General features: G+C 34.6%; 1 protein-coding gene across 18 annotated transcripts in view; it reads right to left on the reverse strand.

Annotated features, from left to right (window-relative positions):
• Nucleotides 1-2718: 2718 nt before the first annotated feature.
• mbnl2 (muscleblind-like splicing regulator 2) overlaps nucleotides 2719-12825 on the reverse strand; it is an 84913-nt gene continuing 74806 nt past the window's right edge. For 5 of the 18 annotated variants that reach the window (XM_042744926.1, XM_042745226.1, XM_042745110.1 and 2 more), the window contains 2 exons: nucleotides 12106-12141; nucleotides 2719-4225 (listed from right to left, as the gene is read on the reverse strand). In XM_042744926.1, the coding sequence (XP_042600860.1) occupies nucleotides 4095-4225; nucleotides 12106-12141 (167 nt within the window). In that variant the 3' untranslated portion in view covers nucleotides 2719-4094. Of the gene's footprint in view, nucleotides 4226-10333; nucleotides 10429-12105; nucleotides 12142-12825 lie in introns of all 18 variants that reach the window. The other 13 variants (XM_042745042.1, XM_042745381.1, XM_042745916.1 and 10 more) reach the window with 5 other exon arrangements.

The raw sequence follows: 12825 nt of genomic DNA on the forward strand, positions 1-12825 counted from the left end.
ATCCAAAGAGGGCTTGGTTTATAATTTTCTCCTCATATTATCTCTGAACATGTGTGTATGTGTCGATGGGCTACTGCATTACTGATGGAAGTCAAGCAGCACAGCGTAAATACCCACAATCCCTTGAGAACGGCGTCTCGTCACAAACAGGAAAGGGCATTGAAAAGCATCAACACCGTCAAACCTTTTGGCCTCTCAGTGACAATGCTTCGAAATAATAACAATCATAAAAAAACTCTTACATTAGTTATAGTTATAGTATATATATTCATATATAAATGGAGGTGAGAAGTAAGTTCAGTAGACCTGTTGACACCCTAGCACATATTAATAGCTCTGAAACACAAAAGCTTAAACAATAGACTAAAGGTAAGGCAAAGTGTTTGGATGCGCTGTGTCTGCTCAGTATATCAACTGATTCCAAAGTGCTTTTTCACAATCAGTCAACAATTGTTTTGTCCCACAACTCTGTACATTTAGTCTAGGGTGTAAGAAATCCCAAATTAAGGACAACCGTTACTTTCATCAAATGTGCAGTTTTTTTTATAATGTAGATAGAAACATTCAATATATTTTCTCAGGTTAAATTGAAAATAACTTCTTAATTTGACATAAAATACCATGCAAGATGCTTACTGAATATTTAGTTCTCTGGTTTAACGAAAGCAATAAAACAACCGTCATTGATTTGTGTTGTCATACCATATTCATTGTGCATCTGTTTTTGAAATGAACATCCTACGGTTACATGAAATCAAAGTGCAATCGTTAATTCGTTTAAGTTGTTGAACAAACCAGGACAACGTTCATAAATAATATAAAAAACGATCTTCACGAGTACTTGAGATCCTTTGTCAATCTAAAACGGGGAAGGGGCGCGGGTTAACCCAACACTAGAACCGTTTCTTAAGTTACATCACACTATTGTAACTGGTGAGTATTTACTACTATCTTAAAATGTTACACCAATAAAGAGGCCGTTAAATGCTACCGAAAAATCTCCTGGTAATATAATCTCGAAATAAAATAGGAAATGTTCCAATATCTGCTTTACAATCTAACGTTTTACAGTGCCCTAGGAAAACAAAAAAATAAAAGAACAAACGAAAAGAAAAAAAATCAACTTAATTACATCATTTACAAAAATACCAAAATTTAGTATTCGCAACTTTTTAGGTTGCCACAGCAACAACTTAATATTATTATTATTATGAAATAACTATCATACTACAGAGTTTTTTTTTGTTTGTTTTCATTTTAGTTTTTTTTTTTTGGTAAAACATTACCTATACAATAAACGTTTTTACATAACACAAGCAATTCTATAGCCTTGCTTACGCTACGACGCGGCGTCCTGAACGAGAGATTTAGAAGCGGCTCCTGATTGGCCGAGGACCGCTGCGCGTAGCTAAGCCCGGCTTAATAAATTACATTCATTTTTAAAATAGGTTACACCATTGTTCTGTGTTCTAGTATTTAACAAAACAAAAAAAAAAATTAACAGAATGACAATAAAATATATTTAAATCACTTTCCACGTCAAAAATTACATTAAAACTGTAACTTTTGCGACAACAGCGAAACAAACCCTAAAGGAAAAACAAATAAAAATAACATGAATTTAAAAACAAAAATGCTAAGACCAGTGCCATATTCCTGCGAAACCAAACGTCTCTTCGTGGATTGTCTGTGTTAATCGAGCACCATGAAAATACATGATGGTTCTGATTGGATCGCTAACACACTTACACATATACACACGCTTCACCCATTACAAATCAGGGAGGAAAAGAAGGCCGTGTGCACTATTCCAGGTAAAACACCATCCAAATAAAAACTAAACGATGCTATTAGATGATTTGTTATAGTAAGAACATGACAAATGTGTTTAATAAAGGAGCAGTTCACCCAAAAATATGAAAGTTTGCTGCAAATGTCCTCACCCTCAGGCCATCTAAGATGCAGAGGGGTTTGTTTCTTCATGGGAAAAGGTTTGGAGAAATCTAGCATTGCATCACTTGCTCACCAAAGGATGCTCTCCAGTGAATGGGTGCCGTCAGAACAAGAACTGATAAAAACATCACAATAATCCACAAGTAATCCACAGCACTCCAGTCCATCAGTTAACATCTGGAGAAGACAAAAGCTGCATGTTTTTGAGAAACAAATCCATTATAACGATGTTTTTAACATCAAACCATTACTTTTTGGTTGAAATATGAGTCTATAATCCATAATAACACTTCCTCCAGTGGAGGAATCTCCATCTTCTGTTGTCTCTCACATCAAAATCCTCACATATTTGTTTAGAGCTGTTTTGGCTTGTAAACGGTGCTTAATCTGTGCAGATTTCTCTCCTGATTCAGACCAGACCACTCTTTCCCTGGAGGAAGTGTTATTATGGAGAGTTTGGATTAAAAAAAAAAATAAAGATCTTAATGATCCATGTTTCTTACAAACATGCAGTTTTCACTTCTCCAGATGTTAACTGATGGACTGGAGTGCTGTGGATAACTTTGTAAGATCATTGTGATGTTTTTATCAGCTCTCATTCTGACGGCACCCATTCACTGCAGAGGATCCTTTGGTGAGCAAGTGATGCAATACTAGATTTCTCCAAACCTGATGAAGAAACAAACTCATCTACATCTCGGGTTAGTACATTTTCAGCAAATGTAAATTTTTGGGTGAACTGTCCCTTTAAGAGACAGTCCACATAACTGGTTAAGAACACACCGCAATGACAATCGTTTACCAAACTCAAAACTTCACGTGTGTTACAGACATTGAGCTCCAAGGTCCTTACATTTCCAAAGTCAGCTACTCCAAGAAAGCATAAAAGCTAACACCGTACAACAAAACAAACATTCTGCCTCCGCCGTCTCGCACCGATTCTAGCAACATCAACATTGTGTAATGAAACAGACCATGATGTGCATGAAATGCATTTAACTTCTGTTTTGTTTTCATCACTCGTCTGGCCAAAATCATTTCGGGAGCTTTGCTTTGAATGTTTTTATAACCCCCAACCCCACATAAAATCATCTTCTCAAGATGCTCGCTGTGTAAAATATATTTTTTTAGGCACTTCTACTGTTTATCAAATAAAACAGGATTATCGGCGAGAGCACAGCACCCTCCATTCACAACGTGTCAAAGATCGTCTACTGCAACGTTTCCCCCTCGTCATTTCTGCTCACTGGGCACTGTGTGAGTGGGACTACAAACAGGCCCCAGACAATTTGGAGAAGTCCATCTCGTGTATGAGTGTGTACGAGTTTGTTTACAGCAGCTCTCCAGTTTAATGTAAGCCCTTGGCACGGGATAGAAGCCAGAGTCGACTCCCTGATGGCCAGTGTTTCCACAGACACATCAAAATCATTCAGCGTCCATTTAAAAACAAAAAAGAAAGGAGTAAAACACAGTCCTTTAGCAGAGACGCAGACAGAAACGTGGTTGCATGGCACGCGGTTTGCCACATTCGCTCTTGCGACGCTGACAGGTTTTCGACTGGTATGCGCTTTGTGTCCTTGTAAACCTTTCTTTGGCCAGTGGGGATGAAGAGTTGGGAATAACATCTTTCCGAAAGACCGCTCGAGTCCAAGAAGGGAGGCCCATTTTGACCATTAGACAATCTTCTGTGTGTCCGCCGTGTGACATTCGGTGTTTTTGTGAATTAAAACAAGAAACAAAATCCCTCCTTCCCCTATCTAGAGGGTGCATGGGGATGTTTAAGACATACTCTGCAGGAGACGTCCTCCCGTTCAAGACAATCAAGCACTTATTATTAAGCACTATATCCGACAGTGCAAACTATCTGAGTGTGTGTTTCCTAGCTCATCGCCCACTCATTGTGCATTTGTATTTAAATCAACTATGGGAGAAAAATACACATTATCTGACGGGTGACCGATCATTCAGATGAAATCTCACTTATGCCTCTATGAAACGTGCTGTACATTAACATACATATATATTTATATATACTCATATATATTTTCTAGTCTCGTTGTTTTAAGTTAGAAACCGGTTGAGTCACTTTTCCGAGCATAACAGGTATACGGCGTGTGTTTTTGTGTTCTGTGTGTTACGCTTTAGCATGCAGGTTGCTGTAGTTCTAAAGGGGAGGAGGGCAGGTCGTATTTACACTGGGATCTCTTTGGGTTTCTCAAAGCAGCTTCCTGACACCCCGTTGTTCCTCTTCTGTGGTTTACTTCAAGATGATCTGCACAAACAGAGGGGGAAAAAACACAAAACGGCATCTGAATGTTAGTAAAGGTTCGTTAAGAAGCATCACAGTCGGTCTTTAGTGCTCTGATTGACAGCTACGTGACGTCTGCTTTTAATTTAATGTATACGACATCATCTATTGAACTGCATTCTTAAAAATGATCGTATACATTACAATATAGTTAATATGAGCTCTCGTTTGTACGGTAGTGACTCAAATGCTGACTCAAAGTCATGTTTAGTGTTCTCAGGTGTGGAAAGCAGCGAATGCAGAGGATTTGGAGAAAAAGTGTGCGTCTTGTTTGCAAGCTTCTGTTGAGGAAGAAAGTGAAAAAATACTTCAGAAATTAAGTTTAGAGCTTTTAAAGTCTCGTATGTTAATCAAGGTCGCATTTATTTGAAAAAAAAAAAAAAAAAAAAAAAAATATATATATATATATATAATTACTTTAAATTAACTCTATGTGAATATCTGTTCAAATGTAATTCATTTCTGTGATCAAAGCTGCATTTTTTCAATCTTCAGAGTCACATGATCCTTCAGAAATCATCATATTATCAGTGTTGAAAACAGTTGTGCCGCCCAATATTTTTGTGGAAACCGTGATACATCTTATTTTTCAGGATTCTTTAAAGAACAGCACTCATTTGAATCTTTCGTAACATTATAAATGTCTTTACTGTCTCTTTTGATCAATTTAATGCATCCTTGCTAAATAAAATTATTTAAAAAATGTGAAAATTTAAAAATACTGACCCTAAACTTTCATTCATTTCATCTTCGCTATCATTTTAATATAATTTTACGACAAAATATCAGCTTTTGGCAGCCCAATCAATGCACTCAATGCATAGAGAAAATCAGCATACTGATCACTTTAGTATTCGCAGTAGTCTACTAGTACCTGTATGCTATTCATATTCAATGCCCCTTAAACAGCATCGGGTCACAGTACAATATTTTGGTCTTTTCGTATGTAGATGCATTATTATTTTCACCGACTAACGTCCATCTGCATTCAGTGTCAGGATTTCATTCTTCTGCACGCATGATGTTGTAAATACCACAGTACAGTAAACCCATCAAACTGCATCATAAACATCATATGTGACCCTGGAGCACAAAAGCAGTCATCAGTAGCACAGGTATATTTGTAGCAATAGCCAACAATACACTGAATGGGTCAAAATTATAAATTTTTCCTTTTATGCCAAAAATCATTAGGATATTAAGTAAAGATCATGTTCCATGAAGATATTTTGTAAATTCCCATCCGTAAATATATCAAAACTTCAGTTTTGATTAATAATATCCATTGCTAAGAACTTAATTTGAACAACTTTTTTTTGCAATATTTAGATTTTTTTGCACCCTCACATTCCAGATTTTTTAAATAGTTGCATCTCAGCCAAAGTTTGTCCTACACATCAACAGAAAGCTTATTTATTTAGCTTTCAAATGTTTTATAAATCTCAATTTTAAAAAATCGACCCTTACGACTGGTTTTGTGGTCCAGGGTCACATACATCATTTATAAATAGTACTGTTTTATGAAAGCTGGTCTAGTTTCCCAGGATAACTAATATTTTGTCTGGATCCAAAACGTCTTGATATGTATTCCAGAAGTAGCCCAAGCCAAACAGTAGAAGCGCAGTGATCAGGAAGCATGTGGCACCCTAGTTTAGTCACAAAATGAGGAAAGTTACTATGAAACACCGTCAGCATTGAGAGCAGAGCACTAAGGCAAAGCGACAATGTGGAAGCTTGATAGCCGGCTGCACCGCGGCATGATGGGAAAGCAAGGCCAGAGAGGGTTCATGCAGGTTACACAGAGCCCAGTGAGACGATGCTGGTGTAGAGAAGCGACTCTGTGTCGTGTTGGATCGGGATGTATGTGATGTCAGTCAGGTTCAGCTAATATATCAATTATTTCAGACTGTATTTAAAGAACACTCTTTAAAAACAGAAAACCAGATAACTATACCACTATCACATAAAAACACACAAATCAGCAACCTAAATAAATCACAACAACAGAAAAAAAAAACAAAGCAAAGCTGCTTCTGACAGATGGGCAACAAATAAATGAGGGATTAATTAAGACAGTGACAAACTATGATATGCTGCTTGCTATTGATAATAATTGTTTATTCATTTAAACACAACTATGTAATAGAATTAATTATTAGAATTTATACTTTTGTAATTTATAATGTAAATAATTTTATATGAATATAGTGCATAATGTAAACATGCTAATAATTTAAATACACATTAAAAACAATAATACATACATTATTTAAATTAATATTTTATTATGCATTTTTGACTATTTATCAGCAGAAAATGTCATAAAATATAATAATCTAAATCTAAATTTATTTCATTTATATATATATATGTGTGTGTGTGTGTGTGTGTGTGTGTTTGTATAATATATCCACACACATAAAATAACTATTGTAATTTATATAATCATAAATACATATTTTAAAACACATTTTAAAAGAATAACAAATACATTATATATTTTTTTCAAAATAATTTACCTATTTTATTACTTACTTTTATTATATAATTTATATAATAAAATAAGTAAATATATTATTTTCTTATCAATTATTCATCTCAATAATAAATATAAAGAATTCATATAGAATTAAAAATTAATTCTACTACAGCTTTAAATTTTTAAATGAGGAATATCTGTTAAAACATTTTTTTTATGATAACTATTATAGAAAAATATTTAAAAGATACAAAATAAAACATGGGGTCTTTAAAAAATTGATATTATTATAGCTACGGGGTTATATAAATATATACATTATTTTGAATATCAAGTAAACACAGAAAGACTACAGTAAATAAAAAGTCTTCTTATAATTTGACAGCAGTTTTAAATAAGTAGACGCAATATATCTCGCTAAGTCCCCAGTCTTTGTGTCCAGGAGAGGGCGCTGCTGCTCTACATCTGACACGGGCGTCCCGCAGCCACGTCTCAACCCGTGAACTCTTCACACCCCGCGGGGAGGTGCACAGGCCAGGGACGTCCCGTCGGTTCAGAAACCAAAGGCCTCCGAGTGCCACTGAACACTTGAGAGTGTCAGTTCAGTAGATTATAACGTGACCTGCGTTCATCTGCTTCAAGCTAAAGTCGTCACCTCAAATCTGCAGCAGTCAAGCGTTCGTTTCTGCATAAACGCACTTTCCCGTGGTCCATCTCTCTCTCTCTCTCTCTCTGCATAATTAAACTCGTGTGTGAGATTAGCGCTTGCAGCGATGACTCAGCGGCCGCTGGTGCTTCTGTCTGTCTGGGTCTGAGACTGACGCAAACACCAGAGAAAAGGCCTCTGTCTTCAGTCTTCAACTCTCAAAACCTGTATTATATTACGTCTAAGAACAAACATGAGTCTCAAGTCACTGGTTAAACGTATTACGTAAATATTAACTGATGTATTTTAAAAAGCATTAGTTTTGCACATTTCAAGCCAACATTAAATTAAAATATTTATTTTCTTAATTTGTTTCTGGCCTTACAATAAATGAATAAAATTAAATAATAAATGTATAATAATAAAATAGATCATAATCTTGAATCAAAATGAAATGATTTTGTTAAATGACTTACATTACTAATGACATCACAAACACCTTCCAAAACACATATTAATACCAATATCAAATCCACTATCAAATTCATTTTTTATATATTTATTTAAATATTCAAATTATAGGTAACAAAATCAAACATAACAAAAAAAAAATATAAAAATTTAACAATATAATAGAATACTAAAATGATATATAATAAATAATACATAAAAAAAATTATATATATATATATATATATATATATATATATATATATATATAAAAAATATATATATATATATATAAACTATTATTATTTTTATCATCTATTAGGGTTTTGACATTTAAAGTATTTTAAAATTATTATTATTATTAATACTAAAATACTCTGTTGTTTTTTTGATTATTAAATACTATCAAAATAAATGTCATGGCATTATTTATTATTAATAATATTATTGTTATTAATAATAATGAATTTTAAAATAATGTCATTAAATAAAATATTATCTTAAACCATTACTATTAACAAAATCTTTATTTTAAATGTGGCATTTTCACTTTTTTTTTGTGGTTTTGAAATGTACTGTTTTTAATTAATTATTATTCATAATAAAACTATTTTGATAATTAATTAATAGTGGTTAAGCAGTAAATTATTTATTATTTTTATTAATTACAATTAATACAATTAACTTAAAATGCTATTTTTATTAAAATATTAAACATTTTGTACATATATTATTATTGTCATAAACAATGAATTTTAAAATACTGTAAATTGCAAACCAACTTAAAAATAATTGTGAAAATTTCTCAAAAACAAAGCACTCTTACCAAGTTAGGTATTACGTATTAAAGGGATACTCCACCCCAAAATGAAAATTTTGTCATTAATCACTTACCCCCATGTCGTTCCAAACCCGTAAAAGCTTTGTTCATATTCGGCTCACAATTAAGCCGGTTTTGGATTCAAAACCAGGTGGCGCTAAAGAGTCGGAAGCCCCTAGACTGCCCCCAGGAAACAGGTTCAGTGTCAAGGTCCATAAAGGTATGAAAGTCGTCGTCAGAATTTCCTCCATCTGCCATCAAACGTGCAATGCTGGGTTATGACAGAAGGCTCCGTTTAAACAAACTTTTTGTAAGCGAAGAAAACAAAAAAATGACCTATTCAACAATTCCTTTGTCAACGGTCTCCTCTGTGAGCGATGTCTGATCAATATCACCATATGCTGTGTATGCTCTTATGTTGTCATCCGCGCCACAAGGATAAGCGCTGTAAATTCTAAAATACTTTCATACCTTTTATTGGACCTTGACAATGTTATTTAAATGTTTAGGCACCATTCTTACTGGGACAGTCTCAAGCCTATTGGTTTTCATCCAAAATATTTCAAATTGTGTTCCGAAAATGAACAAAGCTTTTAAGGGTTTAGAACAATATGGGGGAAAGTGATTAATGACAAAATTTTAATTTTGGGGTGGAGTATCCCTTTAAGTAAAAACGGGCTGCAAACACAGATTCATGTTCAACGTCAAGATTTGTTGCTCTATGCAGAAACCTAACTGATTAATAAAGATACTGTAAAATTAAAAAATTGTATGAACTACATCTTTTATGCTCAATTAACCCCGTGCTGTACTTCATTCTCCTGCCAGGTGGTGCTAAAGAGTGTCAAACCGTCTGCCAAGAGCCCATCAGGAAACAGGTTCAGTTTCACGTGACAAGACTACAAATAGCCCTCAACGTCCCAGTTTACAGAAAGCATCAATAAAATAAGGACAGAAGTGGGAAAGCCCTTAAAGTCTCCTTATGTGACCCTCCAGCGAACCTCCATTTAAGAAGGACAGAAGTGGGAAAGCCCTTAAAGTCTCCTTATGTGACCCTCCAGCGAACAATACAAAAGAATGGGAGTGGTCTGAGCGTGCATGGTGGGAACTGATAAAAGATGCTGATCTTTTATAACACTACAACTATTTTGAGTGCATTTTGACCTCTGAATTTGCCTAAAAACACATGAAATGGTGTTCATTTGTGCACAACGGAGTTAATAAGCAAGTCTGTGGCTACTCTCAGTCTGACATTGTAATTGCCGGTGCAGATTCCCTCCTACAGCACCATTGTTAGTGCAACTCACCTTCTCCCTGCTTTCCTGAACCCCGTGACGCAGACATAAAGTGGCAGATTAATGGAAATCAGACTAGAATGGAGTGGTGTATGTGTGTGTGAACGGGTCTATTTTTAGCTTGTGTGTATGTATAGATGAGGAAGGATATCTTGACATCAAAACAAAAGCAAGGACATGCAGAACAAAAAGAGAAAATAATGCAACACAACACAACTACTATTTGCCAATGTGCGAGCTCTGAATAAGCACCGTCGTGAGCGCAAATGCAATTTTGCTGGGAGACTTTGCGATCGCCATGGCGACAGCGGAATGAATTTGTAGCAAAGTGCTTATTCAGAGCTCGGGGATTTATGAAAGAAAGCTTTTAAAAGGAGCAAACCTGATTGGCTGGTGCTGTTGTTGCGTAGGGGACACTTGTGGCAGGAGTTGTTGCTGCAGAGACAGTAGCAGGCGTAGCACTGTACATCATGGGTACTTTTTCAGGAAGGGAACCATGGAAGCAATGAACAGGTAGGTGGAGCATTATGGAAACCATGGCAACAGGTGTTTGATTGGTTGGTAAGGATTTTGTAGTTTGTTTTTTGGTTTTGTTGTTTAGCAATGGTGTATATTACAGAGCAGCGAGCCATCATTAGGTTAAACCAGCAGATGGCATGCAATCACGATGCAAAGCGAGAGAAGCATGGGAAACAAAACAAAATAAGGAAAGAAAAAAAAAAGAAGAGGAAAAAGGCTGATTATAATCACCTCAAGGAAATTTATCACCATAATCAGTTGTACCCAGAGAAGTCATGAGTGGTTAGTGCGGGTGATAGAGTTACACATGCTGTTAGCCCACCACGCTCGGATCGGGCGAGACTTCAAGTATTGATAGTATGATCTACGGCAAACTACACAGAATGGCCATTTGTGTGGTCATGTATGATCAAGCGGGCTATTTCTCTAGGAAACTGATCAAATTTCCCAATCAGTCGTACACAAGCCTATTATTCACAGCCTGTTTGCTTGGATCTGGTGTTTTCACACAAATACTGTTTAAATAACGGTTTAAATGACAGTTTAAAACAATGAATTGATGAAGATGGTAATAATAAGAGTAATATTTACAATACTACTAATAATAATAATACTAGCCACTGTAAAAAAAATAAAAAATAATAATAATAATATATATATGAATTCATAAATTATTTATAAATATATAAAACGTAAACTTTAAAAGACCACTGCAAAAATGTAAAATGAATAATATGAATAAACATAAAATGTAATATTAATAATAATAGAAACAATAATAAAATCAACTGTTAACAATTTTATAATGAATATATAATAATATATATATAGATATATATATATATATATACAATATATATAATATATATATATATATATACATATATATATATATATACACATATATTATACATATATATATATATATATATATATATACACACCATATATATATATATATATATATGTGTGTGTGTGTGTGTGTGTGTGTGTGTGCATGTGTAAAATACATATAAATATAAATAAAAATAAACTTTACAACACTAAAATAATAATCACATAAATGTCAGTGTAAAAAATTAGAATCTGAAATAATTAAAAGAGATCTAAATATATAAAACACATAATTCCTATAATAATAATAACTGTTAAAACCAAATCAAAAAAAATCATTTAAAATAGATTGAATATGAATTCCTATAATAAATACTACTTCCTCAGAATAATAATGTAAAAATCAGCCAATGTAAAAAAAAAAAAAAACAGATTTTGAGATAAAATCAAAACTGAAGAATATGGATATATAAAATATACAGAAATACTATAAAATAATTATAACATTAAATACCACTGAAAATAATTAATAATGATTTAAAAATACTGTAAATTGCGAAACCCCAGAAAGAGAAATGTAAATATTTCAAACAAGTGCTCTTGCAGATGAATAGAAGCATAATAAAGCAGAAAACAGATGCACTGATCAGATTCCATCTACAGGTGCGAATTTGACCTGACAGTTTGTGTGACATGACAGTCATAGTCTACTGAGCTTCAAATCACCTGCAAAAGCGACTACATCTCTACATGAGGTGAGGAAAACAAACAGACAGACAGACAGGAAGAGGAGGAACCTACCAATGCTGCTAGCAGGAGCCATGCACAGAACTGACCCTGTGACCATGCAGTGAAGAGTGGAGAGAGGTTAATAGGGAAGAAAAACATATTAGACACAGAGCCAGAGATTCAGAATTCAGCATGCCATACAAATCCAATTAAGCTTGTCATTATAGATCGCTCGCTCCACCGTGTCGTCATTCTGGTTAAAAACTCAGCATATTCCAGGAACATAAACTGGATCAATATTCGCGAGGTTGTGAAATTAGAGAGCAGGGAAACAGTGTAGGAGGAGAGGAAGAGGGCAACAGGGCAGAGGAGGCTAAAAACCACACACACACACACACACACACACACACACACACAAGAGAGACATGCAGTGAGCCAACAGCCACTCCTACTGTTAAAATAGACATAGTGCTGTTACAAAAAAGCCAGAGCTGGAGAAGAGGGAGGAACGGGGGCACAAGATGACGGCTAAAAGGAAATACAACCACCATGTGGGTGTTGTGATGACAAAACACACCTACAAGGGATTAGACAGCTGGAAAGCTACGAATAGAGAGAGCTTTTTCCGTGTTTATTGTTATATAAATACTGCAGTAGGTATGCCTACAGGTACAGAGTGATAGTAGGTGGAATATATATGGATATTGTTTACTGCAATGCACTGTGATTGATGTACATCAGGGTTTCTCAATAGGCGGCCCGCGCTAATTTCAAATAAAGTGGCATGAAAAT

This window comes from Cyprinus carpio, chromosome A1, assembly GCF_018340385.1.
Source record: "Cyprinus carpio isolate SPL01 chromosome A1, ASM1834038v1, whole genome shotgun sequence".
Taxonomy (NCBI): domain Eukaryota; kingdom Metazoa; phylum Chordata; class Actinopteri; order Cypriniformes; family Cyprinidae; genus Cyprinus; species Cyprinus carpio.